A 20,437-nucleotide genomic window follows, 5' to 3' on the forward strand; every position below is an offset into this window, starting at 1 on the left:
ACTAAGTTTAATCTAGCTCTAAAAAAAATCCAAACTTGAATTTCAAATGAACATGAAGCACAAGGGGATTCAACTTACAATTAAGTCTCGAACAAGTGAAACAGAAAGTAGCCTCTTGACTCCATTTTCTGCAATTACTCCAAGCCAGTTAAGTGCTGCCCAGAACCAAAGGTAGTTATGGCCCCCGTGCCAATAGCTTACAAAAGAAAAAGTGATTGCTGTGGAAAACAACATCCCAAACATACTGCCACGGGATCCTCCCATTGGGATGTAGATGTACCTGCAGGGGAAATGATAAATAAGCAATGTTATTAAGACCTTATTAAAATCTTGGTAATGTATCTGCTGCAAAATAAATTTGATTTTAGAGCAGTGTTAGGACTCATTTGACTAATGACCCAACATTTTCCATTTCCAGAACTTGACATAGTTTCTGCAAAGCAGCAGACAACGTCATGAAATGTTAACATACAGCATTTGTCAAGAAGATAGGTCTATGGCCAATGGAATTTTGCATTAAGTGAACACTGGCTAAACTCCACTCCCACTTGGCGTAGAAGGAAATCAATTTATGTAAGAAGGAAGTTCATATAACCAACCTCCCATGAATTTAGAATAATAAAGATTCTCTCAAAAACAAAAACAATAAAATGTTAAATACTTATCTTAAAACTAACTTGCTTATTTTTTACTTATACAATGTCTGATGATTTTTACACATACTTAATGGTTTTATGAATCAGTATTTCATAGAACTAATAGAAATTTTTGTTAGATATTTTTAAACAAACAAAAAACAGCCTTTTCTCTATACAAAACTATAGTCTATCAATTTTTTGGCAACAAATTATGTGAATCTTTTTTCAAAACTTTGCATAGAAGATACTTAACCTTTTCTAGACAGCTCTACTATTTAATCATCTTGATCATGCCCAGGTACTCATCTTTCATGGTACCATACAAAAATAAATCTTCTCTCTCTCTCTCTCTCTATATATATATATAGTGACAAAGTTCCTCCTCTATCTTTGTGGGTCCTTATTGGCTTATTGGCGAATTTTCTTGCCTCAGAGATTCACCATGTGGGTTGGGGAACAGCCCAGAGACCTTCCCCTCTGGAAGAACCCACAGTCCAGGTCAATTGGGAGGTTTGGGGGGAACCCGGCTGTCCCTCGCTGTCCTTCGCCTCTCTACCAGGGCGCCAACCTCGTCATAGATGGAGGGTTCGTTCTGGCTTACCCAGGCACGAAGGTCTGGTGGTAGTCCCCTCATGTATCGGTCGATGACCAGAACCGCTAGTATCTCTTTCGGACTCCAGGACTCTGTTTGCAAACACTTTCGTGCGAGATGGATGAGGTCATACAATTGGGACCGCGGGGTTTTGTCTTCCTGGTACCTCCAACCGTGATACTGCTGGGCCCGCACTGCTGTCGTTACCCCAGATCTGGCCAGGATCTCTGCTTTCAGCTGGGGGTAATCTGCTGCAGCCTCTTCAGGCAGATCATGGTAGGCCTTCTGGGCCTCCCCACACAGGAATGAGGCAAGGATTCCAGACCACTGATCTCAAGGCCAGGCCTCCCGTAGGGCTGTCCTCTAAAAGGCCAGAAGGTATGCCTCTACATCATCCTCCAGTGTCATTTTCTGCAGCCAATGGCTGGCCCGTATGAGCCGCGTCCCATCATGGCCGCGATTCCGCTCTGTAAGGGACTTTACCTGGTTTACCAGTTCCCGCAACATAACTCGGTCTTGAGCAGCCTGGTCCCTCAGCAGGCGATTAGTCTCTTGCTGCAACCGCACTGCCTCCTGTTGGGCGGCTGCCTGGATACGGGTAGCCTCCTGCTGGGTCGCCGTAGCTTGTATCAGTGCCCGCACTACGTCATCCATTGTGGTGAAAAAAAATAAACCCTCTCCCTTTAAAAAAAAAAAAAAAAATCACCCTCCTTCTTCCGCCGCGCTGTGCGCCCCAAGATCCCAGTCTTGACACCAGTGTGACGAAGTTCCTCCTCTATCTTGGTGGGTCCTGCGCTTATTGGTGGATTTTCTTGCCTCAGAGATTCACCATGTGGGTTGGGGAACAGCCCAGAGACCTTCCCCTCTGGAAGAACCCACAGTCCAGGTCAATTGGGAGGTTTGGGGGGAACCCGGGCCCGCCCTCTACTCCGGGTTCCAGCCCAGGGCCCTGTGGACTGCAGCTGTCTATAGTGCCTCCTGTAACAGCTGCATGACAGCTACAACTCCCTGGGCTACTTCCCCATAGCCTCCTCCAAACACCTTCCTTATTCTCACCACAGGACCTTCCTCCTGGTGTATGATAACGCTTGTGCTACTCAGTCCTCCAGCAGCACACCCTCTCACTCTCGGCTCCTTGCGCCTCTTGCTCCCAGCTCCTCACACTCGCCCCACAAATTGAAGTGAGCTCCTTTTAAAACCCAGGTGCCCTGATTAGCCTGCCTTAATTGATTCTAACAGCTTCTTCTTAATTGGCTCCAGGTGTCCTAATTAGCCTGCCTGCCTTAACTGGTTCTAGCAGGTTCCTGATTACTCTAGTGCAGCCCCTGCTCTGGTCACTCAGGGAACAGAAAACTACTCATCCAGTGACCAGTATATTTGCCCTCCACCAGATTCCTGTACCCCACTGGTCTGGGTCTGTCACAATATGTAGTTTAAAAATATCTAACAATAGAGAGAGTTGGAAGTAACTTAGACATAGCCATTTTCTGTAATTCATGTGACTCTAGGATTTACAATTCACGTGTTTATTTTGTATTAAAATACCAACCATAACATAATCATGAAGTTTGACATTGTATTTCTGAGGAAGAAAGAAAGAAAGAAAGAAAGAAAGACTCTTTCCATTACTGAGGTCCAGTAACTCCCATTGACTTTAGAGAAAGCTAAATCCCTCTATATGCCCCACTTTGAAGGATCAGGCACAAATATGAACAGACAGAGAGGACTCTCATCCAAGGAAGTTATGATTTCTGTTTGTGTATGTTAATGGCAAGTATACGTTCTAGCTACTTTTTTTTTTTTTTTTAAGATACCACTGGCAACTCAGTTTAGTCACCCTTCTTTCAGGGTGACGACATTCTGTACTAATCTATTTATATTCAGCAAATTAATCAAAGGCACTTCTCTAGGGAAATGTTGCTGTTCGTTTATCAAATTCTAGACCCAGAGACATTACAGTGAAAGTACTAATTTTAAAACTTATTAGGTAGATGAACGTAGCATTTTACTCTTAATCTCTGAAGTCATAGGCCCAATCATTGGATGAGAGCTAAGGTAAATGATAATGATTAAAGATAATATAAATGAAAAAAGTGATGCAATGATTTTCAAATGCTACCATCTCACTAGACATAATGTATTAACATTAATATATCTTTGTGCATATATGGAGCACTCACTACAGAGAAAATCTTATTACATTTATATTGATTTTTGCATTCAAACACTTTCATAAAGTGTTTCTAAAATAAATAAAAATGTATTTTCTGTCAATAGTCATACAACAGTTATATCAGTATATGGCATTTGTCTATTATTTTCTGCTCTGGCTCTATCTTTTCTCATTACATACAAATTGTAAATTGCATTTTTGAATAATACACATTTGTAATTAAATTGCCTTGTCTCAGTATTCTGCCATACGTCGCCACCTGTTGCAGGTCAAAGAGGCATGTATTTGGAATCTAAATAGAAAGATCCCCTGTGGGGCCTTTACTGAAACCTGCTACAAAAGACATAGCCACTCTCTGACTGTTTCAAACACTTCACATGTGTCCACATCAAAATCATTATAAAACAAAGGATTACAAAAATAAGAGACAGAAGAAGAGTTTTTTCTTCTTAACCACACTTTTCAGGACAGACTGTCAGAACAGCTTGAGTGCCTTTTGGTCTCTATTTTGTGATAAGGCTACTGTTTATATACTCCCTTTATTTCCCATCATGCCTTGCTTTTAGTTAGTATTGCTAATAATCGTTTCCTCTGTGGACTACTCTTCTGGTTTTCAGACATGGAACGTTGTAACCACCAACAGCCAGCCTCATCCATTAGGCTGGGAGAGAGAGGTGGCTCCAAGCCAGCCAGCTCAGAGAATGCCAGCTTTAGGCCCTAAAGCCAGCATCAGCAAAGTAGACTGCTCTGTAAATCCCTGTTTTGCCAAGACCACCTCTTTTCCCTTCACAGATAGCATTCTCGTCCCACTGGGATTCTTACAGGCAAAGCTGAAGCAGGGTTTTACTGGCTCAGGAGGGTTCCCCTCAGAACTCAAAAGAGAACATATACCCTCTTATGGAAGTGTGACATCATTTAATAACAAACCCAGAATTACAGACCAATAAGGAGCTCAAGGACCTGACTTATGTATTAAAGATCCAATTCTATAAACATTGACATCAATGGAAGTCTTTTATTGACTTCACTGGGAGCTGGACTGGCCCTTAATGTCTAGATAATGATTAAAATTTTCCATACAACAAGTCTTCTTCCTGATATTCAAGCAGTATGGAAACTGTTTTACAATCTCTTGTGCTGAGATCTAATGCTACTGTTAGCACAAATAATATCTATTTTTGCCAAGGTGGATATTACCAGTAATAGGCTTAGAAATGGCAATTTTAATTAAAAACTGATTTTTTCAATTTCAGATTGGTTTACATGGCCACAAATGGCTCGCACCAGGTGAGTGTTCAGATTGCTGTGCTGAGAAAAATGGGCGCAGTTTTCCGACTTTTAGTGTTTAATGCCAGCAGTTGGTTAATTAGCAGCATTAGTTTAAATTTTGTTTAGAAAACTCCCCAGTGAATTTTCAGAGTCAAGTGACGTTATAGCTCTATAATTCTCACTGATTAAAGTGGGAGTCATGTGGCTAAAGCCTTGCATGCAGCTTTCAATATTACTCTTTAAAATACTGTGTCATCCTTGCACGTTGTGTGTGAACCAAAAACTGTCTATATTTAGTAGCATTTAACCTGTCACTACAGAGCTGCATGCTGCCTACCTATGTGTGGGGACTGGGAAGAGAGGACAGAGCCTCTTCCTTCTCTAGCACTCCTACACAAGAGTAAGAAAAGTACTGACAAAGCACTCTGACTTCTAGTCAACATTCCTGGTAGTAACCCACTGACTTCCAGGTAGGCTGCATTATCATAGAATCAATCATAGAACAAGGCCTCTACCCTGGCATTTTTAAGCAGCTGTTACAGCAGGCAGTACATGCTGCTGATTGCTGTAGGACTCCTCCCAAGCTGCCTCTGCCATTTTGTCTGCCTCTCTTTTATGCAGGCTGAATAGCTTGTGTAAGCTCCTCTAAGATGCTAAAGAATTAGGCCTTAGTTTATTCAGATCATGAAAAAACATGTACATACCTCACCGTATAGCATGCATAAATTACACTAGAACTATGTATTTGTATTTACACTTCACAATGACTGGTCCTGTTTGCACATTAGGTCATTCAGATAAGTCATCTCATGGCCAGACTTGGGGGCTCTACTCCAGCTATTTTGTGCAGCTTTGATGAGGATAGTGGTGGCTTGTAAAACAGATTCTACCATAAAAGTGCTTTTTCATTACCAAAAGTACTTTGCTTATTCGTAAGCATAGTGATTATTAAGATAGTTTATTAATCTTTCTCTACATGTTTAGATCAGTATCCATTTACTATTAAAAGGCCATCTTTATCACAGACAATAAAATGTAAGGAGGAGTAAGCCAGTGAGTGATTGTGGCTAGTGTAGAGACAGAGGTGACACATTAGCTTCAGCCTGTGAAATAATAACAATTGATAAGGAAATCAATTTACATCTAAGTTGTGAAAAAAGTTAAACAAAAGTGAAAGAGAAAAAGTAACTGGCCAATAACTTGCATTGCATTTACTCCAGCCTAAAAGTGGATACAAGAGGTTCCTGGAGTGAAATCCTATACAATGCCAGTGCAGTGCAGGAAGATAAAAAGCTACATGTGCAAAGTAATTTAAAAAATAGAAAGGAGAACCTAGGGCCACCTTCTCTATGCATCTAAATTTCCCGTAGACTTGAATTTTGGGCATAAAAAGAATGCAGGATCAGACCACCAGAATTTAATTGCCTGCTTTGTGTCTTCAGTTCTATAACAGATGCTTGTCTTCCTATGTTATCACTTTTTCATAGCTCTTCCACAGACTAGAAATTTGGCCTTAGGTCAAACTCCGTTGAGGAGAGTCTGATATTAGCAAGCATACCCTAGCTATATCATATCTCACTTTTTCTCAGTATCTAAACCTTCTTGTAGGATAATAGCATGCAATCTTTGCATTTAACGTAGCAGCTGGTGCTGGGCTGAATTTTAGAATTCAATGTTAGGTCTCATAAAATGGATACATCTGAAACTTGTACAAGAGGTATTGGAAAGCTTAAAAAAAGAACGGAAGAGGAGACAGTTTTGTACTGTACTTCAGAAAACTGTAAAACAAGATGCTAGACTCTTCAGTTTACTAACCATTACGATTTCTGGGAAAATATAATTGTTTCAATTTTCATGAATAAAAAGCAATTGTTTATTTTTATTGTTGTTTTTCCTTACTTCCTCTTTAGGCTCTTGCCATTAATGAAGAGGCAATGACTACAGCAATTTTATGTTTTAAGGATGTGGTTTTATTCACTTTTCACCTATCTTCCATTCTGACCAATGTTTCTTCCTTACTAAAATCCTTTCAATAGCCCTTCTTGATATCTAACCACAAAATAGAAGGGGCCAATGATGGTTGTATAGGAGATGCTACTGATCAACTTCAGGAGGTTGACCATCACTTCTGGCTTTGTGATCAGGAATTCTGAGTCCAATTCGACACACCTGTATTAATTTTTATTCCAAAGCAGCAATGTAAATGTATCAGTACCTGTTCATATACATCTATGTGCATGCGTGTGTATATTCCTGTGTTTCTACATGCATACATACCAATGTACTGCAGCATGTCGGCCTTCTGTTTTACCGAGCTAAAAACCAAAGTGGTACAATATTGGATATCATTCTGTGTTGAAGTACTGTACCACAGGAATAATATCACAGCCCCGGATTGTTACTTTACTTTCTATAAATGTTAACTTTTAGGGTAAATATTAGGGTAAAATGTAACACTTGCAGACAATTATCACAGAATGCCTATAATTATTTCCTATTCTAAGAAGAGGAATAACTGTGGCAACTCAGAAACCACTGTTTCATGACTATTAGCAAATACTAACTTTTTAATATTAGCCACTGCACTCCCAGGTCTATATGACAAAACAATGTGGCTCAGAAGAACACATTCCAGACAGGGTTTCTTAATGGTTTGTAACTGGAGTAGATGTTTACCATATGTATGCAAGGAGAAGGATGCAGACACATCTTAAAGGTTTGGTGTTAATATGTTGCAGCATTACTGAAACTGCACAATAGGGTCTACAATTTTGTGGGCGATTAAAAGTCTTGCTGACCCAAAGTGGGTAAATAGTGGCAAAAGATCTTCACCTAAAATTGTTGATGAAAAGAAGAAAAGTTGGGAGTCACAGCAACCAGATAGGAGAATGATAGTTGGCCATGCCCCCTTTGGATATTTTAGAAAGAGGAGTACAGTGCCATATTTGGGATACTTGAGGCCCAGAGATCTTATCACAAATACCACACCTTTGTCTTTACACTCTGAGGCACTGTTTGGTACATCCAAGCTGCAAACAGATCAATGAGGATGTCAGGCTACCTCCATTGGATTGGTGAGATCCTGAGGTGTAAGTATTCAGATGCCTGCTACCATCTCCTATTGGCCCCTTCTATTTTTTTTTACTTTCCTGTTCCTCTTCTAAAGACTCTCCAATCTTAAGCAGTTTTGAAAAACTGAACTGTATGATACCATCACCACAACCAGCATGATAGGCTAAAAGAGCAAGTATCCTTGTCCAATGTGAAGGAGAACCTGCGGGAGGATATCAGAGCATGCCAGCCAGGGTTAAGAAGCTACAATGTACTGGTGTATGACTGATCAGAGCACGTATGAAGCAAGCATCAGAAGTTTTCCTTTATCTATCTTTTCTCCTCATTATCTCTTCTCATCATGTAAGAGCAAGGAAAAATCTTACCAAAAATAACAGAACCAAAACTCAGGCAAGCTGTGCATTTATCAGTAAAACAAAGTTGCAAGAACAAATTGCAGAACAAAACTATAACAGAAGAGAAAATGCAAGATAAATGTAACACAAGGTAAATGCACTCAGTATAGCCACCACAATGTCTCTTTAAAAACTGCCATACAGCCAGCCTTCCCACCCTACATCTCCAGCCACCATATATTGCAATAGCTATGCTCCTGACAGCCATCAAGAAGCTATCTCAGAGAGCCCATGGTACCCACTGACTTCCTGCTTCAATTCAGAAAGTCAGGCTGTGAAACAGGAAGTAAGAGGACAAGTGCTGGTTCTGCAATAGTTCAAACAACCTGCAGCAACCCTATGAGCTGCAAAACAATCCTTGGTGGATGCTATACGATTAGCAAACACTCTACTTGCCAGCCAAAGGCCCCATTAGCAACACATGCAGAGAACTGGGCTCGCATGGAAAAGAAGAAAGCTCTCCCTTGTATTTTTCTCACTGGCAAGCCACATTCTGACCAAAGGGCCAAGGAATTACTATTCAAAGTTGAAAATATTCATGTTAGAACATGGACAAAAGCTACTTAAGCAACTGGATTAGATCGTTTAGAAGCATTTTACTTTCTCAAAACAGTAGAAACTTCCACAGGTTTTTTTGTACTTTATACTTTGCTCATTACACACCATGTTACTTTTAGAGACCATGATATGATTGTATAGTTGTCTCTTCCAAGAAACTGGGCACGCTTCTTTTAGTACAAGCCTGAACGACTTAAGTCAGTTTATCTACAGCAGGCAAGCCGCTCCATTTACACAGGATAACATAATTTTAACTCACTAGGCGAACATTAGTGAATTAGATAAAATATGTAAATGTTACCCTTCAAAACCCTGCAGTAACACAAATACAAACATAATTACTGAGGTATTTAAAAGTGACATTTATTTATGGAGAAAAACTTTCAAAACCAATAATCATTTCTTTAGTTTGTTACAAGTGGAAATATAAAAAAAAAAAATAAAGACACCACATTAATAAACTCATCATCTTAGAATACCTCTTGCTTCTAACAAATTTTGTTTGGATGACTCCAGGAATAGTAATGAGGAACATTTTCAACTCCTACAGGATACTTAACTGGTTTTAACCTTATAGGCCCCAATTCAGTAGTCTATCCCTATTCAGCACAGCACTTAAGTAGGTGCTTAATTTTAGTCATGTGTTTAACTCTCATTGACTTCAATGGGACTGAAACATGTGCCTAAAGTTAAGTATGTGCTTAAGTGATGTGCTGAACAGGGATGGACTTCAGCTCATGCTTAAATGCTTTCCTGAATTGGGGCCATACATCAAGACATACAGGGCATGTACTTGTCCAGGATTTTACTCACATGCAGGCCTTGGAATGTACTTACTACAGTTGAATGAATAGTAGAAAATGTTATTTGTGAATCTTTGTTTGAAATTGAAAATGTATTTTGATTTAACCTTATTTGCAAACCTCTCATTTGCTGTCTGTGAACATTTCAATACTTGAGCTTTACTTGTGAGAAGTTCATTTTAAACTTGAATGCTCGACTATTTGGCACAGTGAATTTTGAAATGTATGTTTGAATGCTGAATTGGCCATTATGAACTGTGCATTTTATGAATTATTATTGTTTATAATGCAGGAGCAAAGAAGCCTCCACTAAATCAGGGTCCATTGAGCTAGGCACTGCACAAATTAACAACAAATGACAATTCTTGACCCCAAAAGCTTACAATCAAATCTAGAGTCTAAAATTCAACATCTCTTGGCAGTTACATAAGCCATAGGATACTGTTTCTTTTCCTTAACTGGATAACTTATATAATGAACCAATGCAATAAACCTCACAGTTAGCATTGTGACAATTATTTACGGAAATCATCCAATGAGATAAGAGAAACAAAACTGTGAATTGTAATTATCTTCAATTTGAGAATGATTGTCAAAGGTTTATTGATGAAGAAAGTCATTAATTTTGAATAATGAATATTGCACATTTGAGAATTTTGTGATCGTGCACAGTCAATCTGCAAACAGAAAGAAAGGCAAAATTTGCTGAATAATTTGTTGTGAATTATTTGCTAAACTCTAGCCCAGATACATCATCTAAAGGCTGCTATCCACCACCAAAGATATTATCAGAAAAGCTTTTGGTTGCTGTGGAGAGTCACAAAGCATATGTTCTATATTTGGGGAAGATTTTATTTGATGCTATTCTGATCTATGTGAACTGTCCCCATATACTTCAGTGATGTTGGCAACAAGCACAAGAATAGCTTAGATTTTGTAAAAGCTGTCAGCAGCCATTTGGAAATGCACTGTTTTCAGGTTGCATTATGCTTTGAGAACCTGACCCTTATAATCAGTGAATGTTCTTCAGTAACAACTTTGGGTCCCTAATGCTCAAAGAAGTGAGCATGAATAGCTCTAACAACGAGGATAGCATTGTTTTCTTTTGCCTTTTGCACTAGACAGCTAAGATTCTTAGCATCTCAAATGTGAAGATGGTGAAAAAGAAAACAGTGCAGGAATGTATAGCTCTTCCTGAGGTCTATCAGCATGTTTGATCGACTCCTTGAGTAACCTTGCAGAGTCATGACATGATTAGTCATGGAGCTAATGAATGTGATTTGTTTCACATACCACATTGCAGAACTGATTCTTCCAAACCAAATCCCTTGGAACATTAGGCATTCAGTAACCGTCCAACATTATTTGTACTTGCAATTGCTGCTACTCCTCATTTTTCTTCTTTGTTTATAAAGAGCATTTGCTTTTCCCACAGAGCTTAAAACAACAAAACAACAACTTGTACCAACAAAAACAAAACTTTAAGAGGCAACCTCTATGTTTGTTCACCCAGTATTTGCATTTGTAAAAAACCTTTTGCATGTGCAAACATGGGACTTACATCCACAGATCGAAAGAATTTAAATTTGACCTTAACTGCATGTTTAAACATTCCCCATTTGGGGGTGAAAAATCATATTAATATATTTAGACTTGGGTTCTTGACTTCTCAGGGGTTCTACAAAACCAGTATAAGGCCAACTGCAGTTTTGTACCACATTTAAAGACAAGCCCTCAAGACTTAGGGCCAAATTCAGAGCTGTGGTAGGCAAGCAAAACCACATTAGTCATTATTCCATAACTGCTACTTACAATAGGTCTGAATTTGGCCTGAAGGGTTTAACAATAGCACATATCAAAATACACACTAATACCAGAACTAACCCTGCTGCTGCTAATATTAATTAGGGTAATAATGAAACGATCCAACAAAATTTGTATTTGTGCAGATACTACTAGCAGATGCATAATTATTCAGCAGAGTTGAACCCTAGCACTGACTCAGAATGTAAAAATGTATACTCCTTAATTCTGGGTCTCTAGCTGTTAGCAGGCAGGCATTCTAGAACCAAATACAGTCTTTGTTGATTCACCCTGACACTAAACAATTCATAATATCTGCATGATAGTATCTCCACCAGCTGCATTAGAACAATTTGATACGTAGCCTTAAAGCAGGTGTGAATGAGAACGTTCACTTACTCCTAATTCTTATGTCACACACAATCACAAATGTAACTCTTTCTAGATTTTTTTAAGTGGTTTTACCTACTGAGATCTGGGAAGAAATATTGGGTTTAAGCATTTAAGACACTTCTTCCATCCCAGGATATTCACCCTGTCTTTTGCCACTGCCATATCTAAGCACAGATGGATTTGACCCAGTGGCTTTTATCTCTGCTTGCATGCTAGTTCAGTTCCAAGCTCAGTTAACTTTAACAATGCCTACAAATAACCTCCTTAAACACATTTTTGGCTCTGAGAAGTCAGGATTAGTGTTCCATAAGTGGGTCAACCTCCAGCTTCAGCAGCTCTCAGAAGATTGTGGCATATATTTGGACACGGAAAGTTCCCATGGTGCCATCAAGATTCTTGCTGAATAGAATGCGTGGGTACGGAAGCCAAATCTGTGATGCTCAACAGGGCTGAAGCCTACATTTTATCCTTGTTTTACTGGGCTTTTTGTTAGCAAGTTGTAGGACGTTTTCAGCTGATAAAATAAATGAGTATGCACCTACACAGCTAGCCCAACAATCTAGTGACTACTCTATATGCTACCAAGCAGAGGATCCAAGAATGACAATTGAAGTTGGTCCTGAGCCAAGATGACAATATTTTCAATATTTCAAAAAACTCACAGGATAGTCATAGGTGGAATTACAGAAAACAAGTTGAGGAAGCAAGAAAACCAGTCAGCCAGGGCTACCCCAGGCTAATTTCTGTCCCCACAGCAAATTTTATCCCATCCCTTCACAAAAAAACAATCTTTTAAAAATTTGGAGGTCAGACTGGATTGTTATAATGGTCCCTTCTGGCTTTTAGATCTATGAATCAATCTTTGCCAATGGTTATCACATAATAAGATCTCTGATTACCACAGAATAAGAGATACCTGCAATAATTATGTTGTAATGATTGGCAAATATTCACTTTTTAATGGCTTACCCTATATACAGTGCCTCTCATCTTGAAAAATCCCAGAGTACTCCGCAAATGAATCAAATTACAAACAGATCACTACTGAGTATTGAAAAGCCATTTCTGAGGTTAGTCACTGAAAGTATTTAGCAGAGCCCAGCACCACTATGCTTGCATTCAGCATAGAAAGTGAAGGATACACTAACCAAATTTAAACTACAGACATAGGGCAAAATATAACCCTATTCTTATTAAGAGTGTCATGAGATCACAAGTCATTAGGATTCTGGTTTCACTTTTCACACCAAAGACCACACCTCCTGCAAAATAGTGTTCCCTTATACAAACATGGGGTATTGGAAGATGACTGATTCAGAATAAAGACTGCTTCCTAATAAATGGCTAAAACAACTTCCTGCAGTATTTAGATGCTCTTTGGGAGTCTTCCATTTCAGAATTGATTTAGCATGTGAGATCTGACAACATGGTAGCACAAAGGTGCATGGCTTCAAGTGTCCTGAGCAGTAACAGAACATGTATAAAAAACTCCTTCACTAAATGAAATCTGAATAGCTCTAGATCTGCTGACACATAGACAAGGCTGAGATAAAAGCCTCAGAATTGGCCTCCGCCTCCATCTCCCATGTTGGAAAGTACCACCATATTTTATTTTAAATTTAGACCCCTATGCTATGAGAGGAAATGGGAAAAGAGAACTAGAAGAGACATCCTATTTAGGGCTTGTCTATATGGGAAAGTTATACCGGTATAAGTTAAGATGTGAATTTATAGCACTGCAGTTATATGGTATAACTCCCTGTGTGGACACATTTTTATTGGATTAGCTTAGAACACTTTGAAAGGTTGTGACACTCCGTATCTCAAAGCAGCACCCTGAAACCCCCAAACCCCCATATTCACCACTGTCATATAATTATGATATATATATTTTTTTTACAAAGTATGCCTTGTGAGGTATCAGTTTTAAAGTCTTGATCTGTTGAACATTAATATCCTCTTGGATTGTATGTGCTACCATTGTATGTAAAGTTATGAAGCTTTGCTATATGTGTTACTGAAATACGTTGTGAGGTTGGGAACACCCACAAACAGCCTTTCAGTTACACAGACAACGGTTAATGGCTCATCAACACCCATCAAGGAAAGAATCCACTATAGCAGGAAATGTATTCAATGGAGATTTCTCAGGAAAAATACGTAGATCAGCAGTTCTCAACAGGGGGTCCACGGCCCCCCAGCCCTGGGGCCCACGGCCTACCAGCCCTGGGGCCCCGTGGCTAAAACCCAGAGCCCGAGCCCCTGCACCTCCCGCGGGCCTGAAGCCAGGACCCGCGGGGTTGAAGCCCCAATCCCTCGCACCCCCTGCGGGGTGGAAGCCGGGAGCAGCGGGGCTGAATCTCAGAGCCCCGAGCCCCAGTGCTTCCCATGGGGCAGAGTTGGGAGGCACAGGGGTGTTGCCCCACTCGAAACTACACTGCAAGAGCAGGGCAGTCCTGGGGCAGCTCCACACACACACACACTCCTCCACCTCCCTTTCTCCCTGCCCCTGGCCAGGTCGGAGGCGGGAAGCCAGAGCTGGGCAGTGTGGGACAGCTGCTGCTCTGGCTGGTGTCATGGAGCAGGCAGCCGCCTCGTCTCCTGCTGCTGGTGGTGCAGGGGGTTGAAGCTGCTCCTCAGCTCCCAGCTTCCTTAGTTCATGCAGCCGGTAAGAACCACCTGGGCAGGGGGGACCCAGCTTCGTGGCTGGTAGAGCCCTTGGGGAACAAGGACCGCAGGGGAGCCCTCCCGGCACACAGCCCCTAAATATCCCCCTCCCTGAACCCTGAGCTACCCCACTGCCCTCACACAGCCCCTAGCTACCTCCCTCCCTGCACCAAGCTATCCGCTCCCTGCACCATTCCCTTGCCCGCACACAGCATCTAGCTACCCCCCCACACACACATAGCCTCTAGCTACCCCCCTCCCTGCACCCTGAGCTAAACCCTCCCTGCACCCTGAGCTACACCGTGCCCGCACATAGCCCCTAGCTACCCCTCTCCCTGCATCAAGCTACTGCTCTCTCTGCACCCTGAGCTGTTTTCAAACTTTTTGAGCTGAGCCCCACACCTTTGAGTTACAATATTTGGTGGCACCCCCCCCCCAACCCACAGAGGTAGGTGGCCTGCTGAAGTGAGTCAGGGGGTGGAGGTGGCACTCCCTCCACAGACCCCACTGTGCAGAGCTGGCCCCTGCCCCGCCGGCCCCTGCCCCGCCGGCCCCTGCCCACCCAAAATAAAAGTCTAACTACAACTATGCCTGAACCCCGCCCACCCCTCGGATGCCGCTGAATGGGAGCCCTTGGACTGGGTGCCCTGGGCCTGGTGGTACACCCCAGGGTCCAAAATGGCCATTGCGCTGGCCCTTGCCACTGTGCGGGCCATGGTGCCACACCCCTGTCTGGTTTGCCCTGTGCCAGCTTGCATTGGGCCCGCTCCAAAACTCTGAGTGGTATCTTGTCTCAGGTGGCACTGAGGGGCAGAGCATTGCGGGCTTTCCCCGGGACGGTGCTGCACGCTGTGGCATCGGAGGCTTGGCGCGAAGGGCTGGGGACCGCAGTGCAGCCGTGTCTATGAGGTCTTTCACGGCCTCAAATGTGTCTGGGATAGAAGGCAGTTGCACCTCCTCCACCACCTGACACAGTCAGTTCAATTGCACCAGACTCAACGGCCCCCTTTGTGGGACCAAAGTCGAGGGTGCCGGCTCCAAAGTTTTTGGCACTGGGGACTCCTCCTTGGGACGCGCCCCACTGGCCGGTTCCAATGGGTTGGGTCCCAAAGTCGGGGAACCACTCCTCCTTTGTTTCCAGTGCCGCTTCTGACCCAGGGAATGGGACCAGTGCTGAGTCGTCGCCGACTGTTTTCTCACTGGAGAGCGGTGGTGCCGCGGGTCTCATCCAGAGTCCTTCCACGATGCCATCTCCACCGCTGCTGGGGCACTACGCACTGATGCACTCAGTGCCAGGTCCTGCTGCGCCGATGCTGGTTGCGGTCTAAGTGCCGCCTCCATGAGGAGCTGCTTCAGTCTAAAGTCCCGCTCTTTCTTCGTTCTCGGGTGAAACCCTTTGCAAATCCTGCACTTATCCGCCTGATGTGTTTCCCCCAGACACTTTAAGCAAGCGTTGTGGGAGTTGCCCGTTAGCATAGGCTTGTTGCAGGGCTCGAACCCCTGGGACTTAGGCATGCCCTGAGTTCCCAGGGAGAGCGCGGTCGGGTTGGAGGGGAACCCCCCACCCCGACAGCGAACTATTAACACTACACTAACTAATAACTAACTAAGCTAACTAAGGAAATCAAACACTAAAGTAGATAGAAGCTAGAGAAATGCGGAGAGCTTGCTGAGCAAGACGCCACAGTTCCAACGACCGTCACTGGCAGTAAGAAGGATCTGAGGAGGCACTGGGTTGGCAGGGTCATATATAGAGAGCTATGGAGGTGCCACTCCAGGGGACTCCACACACCTAATTGGAATCGATATGAGCAATCACTCGAAGAACTTTTGTTTATTTTATAAACACTGTGATTTATTACAATATTTTTAATCTACTGTTTTTGTTGCTGTAATGGGGTCGGCACCCGCCTCTCATGAGCACCCCCTTTTCTGTGGCCGATATGGTTGTGATCAGTCTTTTTTTGGGGCAGCACCCACCTCTCGGAGGCAGCCCCCTCTTTGGTTGGTTGGGTGTCAGCCTGCTTTTGGTTTTAGTTCTTATATTAGGATGGCACCCGCCTCTTGCGAGCATCCCCCGGCCGATGGTTCTCTCGGTGGGTCTTCAGCGACTCAGCCCTCCGGCTGAGCTGCGTACACTGTCCCCCACTTCCGGGGTATGTAGTCCTGAGTTCTTATTACAGCCCTGGTATGAGGCCGTACCTCTTATACTTCTTCCCAGAGACACTACCTTCTTCAACCACCCAGCCGGGTCCCATCTCAGTACCCTCAGCTGGTGTCTTTTCAGCAGCCCACCCTTGGCTCAGGCTGCAGCCAGACCAGCAGGACTCATCTCAGTACCCTTGTCTGGTCTGGCCGGGTTCAGTGCTCAGTCCCCTGGGCTCAGCCTGCCCGCACTGACCTTTTTGTGGTCCTGCTGCTCGTTCAGCCAGCCAGGCACCCGGTCTTTGGCGGCCTTCCCTGGGCTCAGTTCTGTCTGGTGAGCTCTCTGAAGTGAGCTGTCCGTGGTCCTGCTGTTCATCTAGCCAGCCACCCGGTCCTCCCTCGTCAAGCTCCATGCAGAAACTGAAGGTTTTGCTCTGCTGTTTGCCTTTTATCTGGCCCTTCTGGTCCCTTATTGGTCATTACAGCAGCCTCTCTGATTGGCCACTCCTCTGCTGCCACTCTAGGCTGCTTGGAGGACTTCTTGCTGCTCTATTCTGGGGCAGGGTGACACAGGGCAGAGAGGCCTCCAGCAGGAGGCCTCTGGACCTAGTCCACCCTGCCACAGTTGCTCTAGCCACAAAATATCTGACTATTTCTCCAGCTGTGGATGACACCCAGAGCAAGTCCATAGTAAGCTTGTGTTCTTCCCATAAGGTATGCCATGGTGCTGGGTGGGCTGGAGTCTTAGGAAGACATGAGTGCCTATGTTGGTACTAAGATTCTCTCCTCAGGATCCACCTAGGTCTCAGTGGTCACCAAGCTTGCAACTCTGATTATTCATCTGGGATGCACAAGTGCCCAGGTTCTGGTCCTTAGAAGGCAGCCTGGACTAAGAGAGCAAGCCATTTGAATGGAAATGACTCCAAGCCATAAGTCAACAACTACACGGGTCAGAAATACTTAAGTTTACTAATTTTTGGCCACTCTGAGTAGGTCTACTCAGCAACTAAGCACCCATTGGTGGCCCCTGTCAGCTGACTTGGGGTTTTGGGGCTTAGGCTGTGGGGCTGTAAAATTGTGGTGTACACGTTTGGTTTGGGCTAGAACCCACAGAATCCAAAAGCTCTAATGTCTACATCGCAATTTTACAGTGCCAAAACATGAACCCCATGAGCCTGAGTCAGCTGACATGGGCCACCTGCTTAACGGCTGTGTAGACAGACCCTCTAAAAATTAACTATAACATTTTGTAAGTGGACTAGCCTGCAAGCTGTTCAGTTTTTACAAAACAACCTCACCTCTCAGATAATGGAAGCATTTAACCACACATCAGTGCAAGGTGAGACATTAGGCTGAGAAGTATTTCACACCACACAAAACACTATGTGTTAGGTCCTGATCCTGATTCCACTGAAGTTGATAGTAGGTATGCCATTGACTTCAATGGGACGAGGATTAGACATCTTCCTTTCATAAACATGGCTAAAAGAAAACTAAACAAGGCAAACTTCCAATAATGAAACTCCCCCTAAATGAGTGTTAAGATTCAGATAAATCCATTTGAAATATAAGCAAAATTAAAATTCTTTGAAAATGAGGACTTCCTTAGAAAATCCTGTTATTTGCTGAAGTGACTGAACTGGTATATTAAATCTGAAATGGCTTTTCCAAACACTACCCCTTCATCACCATTGTAACATATAAACCTATGTAAGAGATGACACCTTTAGGGATGTTTAAAATAGGGAAAAAATACAGAAAGAATTCTTAGGTTTCTGACTAAACAACTGAAGAAACAAAACACTCAAAATACTTCTACTGGCAAATATATCATTATGTGGAAAACTAAGCCACAACTTATTCTGATATACATAGGAAACTGTGCTTGCATAAGCATATTTTCCCTAATGCTCTGTAACCCAGATGGACTTCATTTCTTACTAGAAATTCTTGTGGTAATTTAAAAAAAACTTGCCTAACGTGCACATTAGCTTTAAAATGTAAAGTTTTATCAAGGGTTGTCTAACACCACATTAAACTAGTGAGGTGAGAGAACTTTTTGGAGATTAGAAGTGTTGTCAACATGCAGCAAAACTATTAAAGACTGAGTTTAAAACTGATTTTTAAAGTAAAAACAGGTACCAGCCTCTCTTAGTGGAAATAGTGTCAAGCCCATTCATACTATTACATTCAATTATTCCCTCATTAGACCCCAGGTAGACTCAAGTTGTACAAATGTGGGCCTGAACCTTCAAACTTGTACTCACAGGAGACGTTCCAGTGACTTCAAATCGATCTGCTCACAGAGGCCCCAGTCCTACAAAGACTTATGCACACCATTAACTTTGCACTGTATGTAGTTTTATTGAACTCAGTGGGGCTCCTCACAGGGCATAAAGTTAAGCACATGCTTAAGTCTTTGCAGGACTGGGGCCATATGGACCACTCACAAGTAACAACTGCAGGATTGGGTTTGAAGTCTTTACGTTACAATCTGTAGTTTAGCTCAAAATTGATATAGTTTAGGCTCAAAATTGTGTTGTGATACAATTAAACAAAGAACTCATTTTACAAAACCTGATGGGAGTTCCATGTAAGACCCACCCTTCCATCCCTACACTCTGTCCAAAACTCTCTCATTAAGGTACCCATTGAATCAAATTCAGAGATGAAGTAAATGGCCATTCAAATGGCATTACTAAATTGAAGTGAATATACAAGTTATGCCAGTGTACATACCGTGCACTCATCCAAGTGAATTACACTGACTTAACAACATATCAGTTCTGAATGTGTCCTTTTGTTTCTTTTGTCCACCCCCACTTCATGCCTTTTTCGAGCAACTGGTTGGAACAGCTTCCCAGCCAATGTTCACCAACCCCCTGCTCTCTTCACCTCTCAAAGCTTCTGGAACATACTGTCTGTGAAGCCACATGACCACACAACACTTTCTTGTCCTCACAGTTTTAAAACCAATCATGCCTTCAGTCTGCAAGCTGTTGAGGGCAGGACCTCTGAGAGGCATATGACACACCTGCGGCACAGAACTTTGTGCATGTAGAAGAATGTGCCACCTAGTGGCTATATAGGGTGTGCCCCCCAGTGGCTACAGCAGCGTTTTCTGCTCAGGTGCCCCCTGCCAATAGGCACTCCGGGCCTCCAGCCAAGTAGGGTTGCCACCGGACCGGTTTTCACTCAGACAGTCTGGTTTTTGGCTTCTATGTCCGGGTGCATTTAGGGTTGCCAGATGCCTGGTTTTTGGGGACCTGGCAACCCTAAATGGCACCCGAACCAAAAGTCCGGTTACCTCAAGGCAAGGGGAGGCACCGGGTCATTAACCCGCACCAGCCCCTGCTCAGCCGGGGCCACCTCCTACCTGCAGACAGGCTCGAGACAAACCAGCAAGTGACAGGGGGAGGGATGAGAGGAGCGAGTGATGGGGGCGGGGCCTTGGGGGGGGAAGAGGTGGGGCAGGGGATGGGGCCTTGTGGGGGGGGGAGGGTGGGAAGAGTCAGAGCAGGGCTTCAGGGATCCAGTTACCAGACATTAGAAAAGTGGCAACACTATGGTCAAGTCATATATAGTCTCTCCGCTTCTCTTCTGGGGTAAGATGGACCCCCACCAAACAATAATCCAACTGCAACAAGGGAGCTCTAGGTTGGACATTAGGAAAAAGTTCCTAACTGTCAGGGTGGTTAAACACTGGAATAAATTGCCTAGGGAGGTTGTGGAATCTCCATCTCTGGAGATATTTAAGAGTAGGTTAGATAAATGTCTATCAGGGATGGTCTAGACAGTATTTGGTCCTGCCATGCGGGCAGGGGACTGGACTCGATGACCTCTCGAGGTCCCTTCCAGTCCTAGAATCTATGAATCTATGAAATTCACATCAGGTCTTTGGCCTGACTGGGCTCAGTTGTCCTTACGCC

The 20,437-nt window shown here is 43.2% G+C and overlaps 1 protein-coding gene across 4 annotated transcripts in view; it reads right to left on the minus strand.

The window, feature by feature from the left end:
• The window catches only part of HHAT (hedgehog acyltransferase), a 347,015-nt gene that overhangs the window by 128,687 nt on the left and 197,891 nt on the right, over positions 1-20,437 (minus strand). For all 4 annotated transcript variants that reach the window (XM_026652557.1, XM_026652556.1, XM_026652553.1 and 1 more), the window contains one exon: positions 79-280. In XM_026652557.1, coding sequence (XP_026508342.1) covers positions 79-280 — 202 coding nt within the window. The remainder of the gene's footprint in view (positions 1-78; positions 281-20,437) is intronic.

This window comes from Terrapene carolina, unplaced genomic scaffold (assembly GCF_002925995.2).
Source record: "Terrapene carolina triunguis isolate 2854851 unplaced genomic scaffold, T_m_triunguis-2.0 Scaffold120, whole genome shotgun sequence".
Taxonomy (NCBI): Eukaryota; Metazoa; Chordata; order Testudines; family Emydidae; genus Terrapene; species Terrapene triunguis.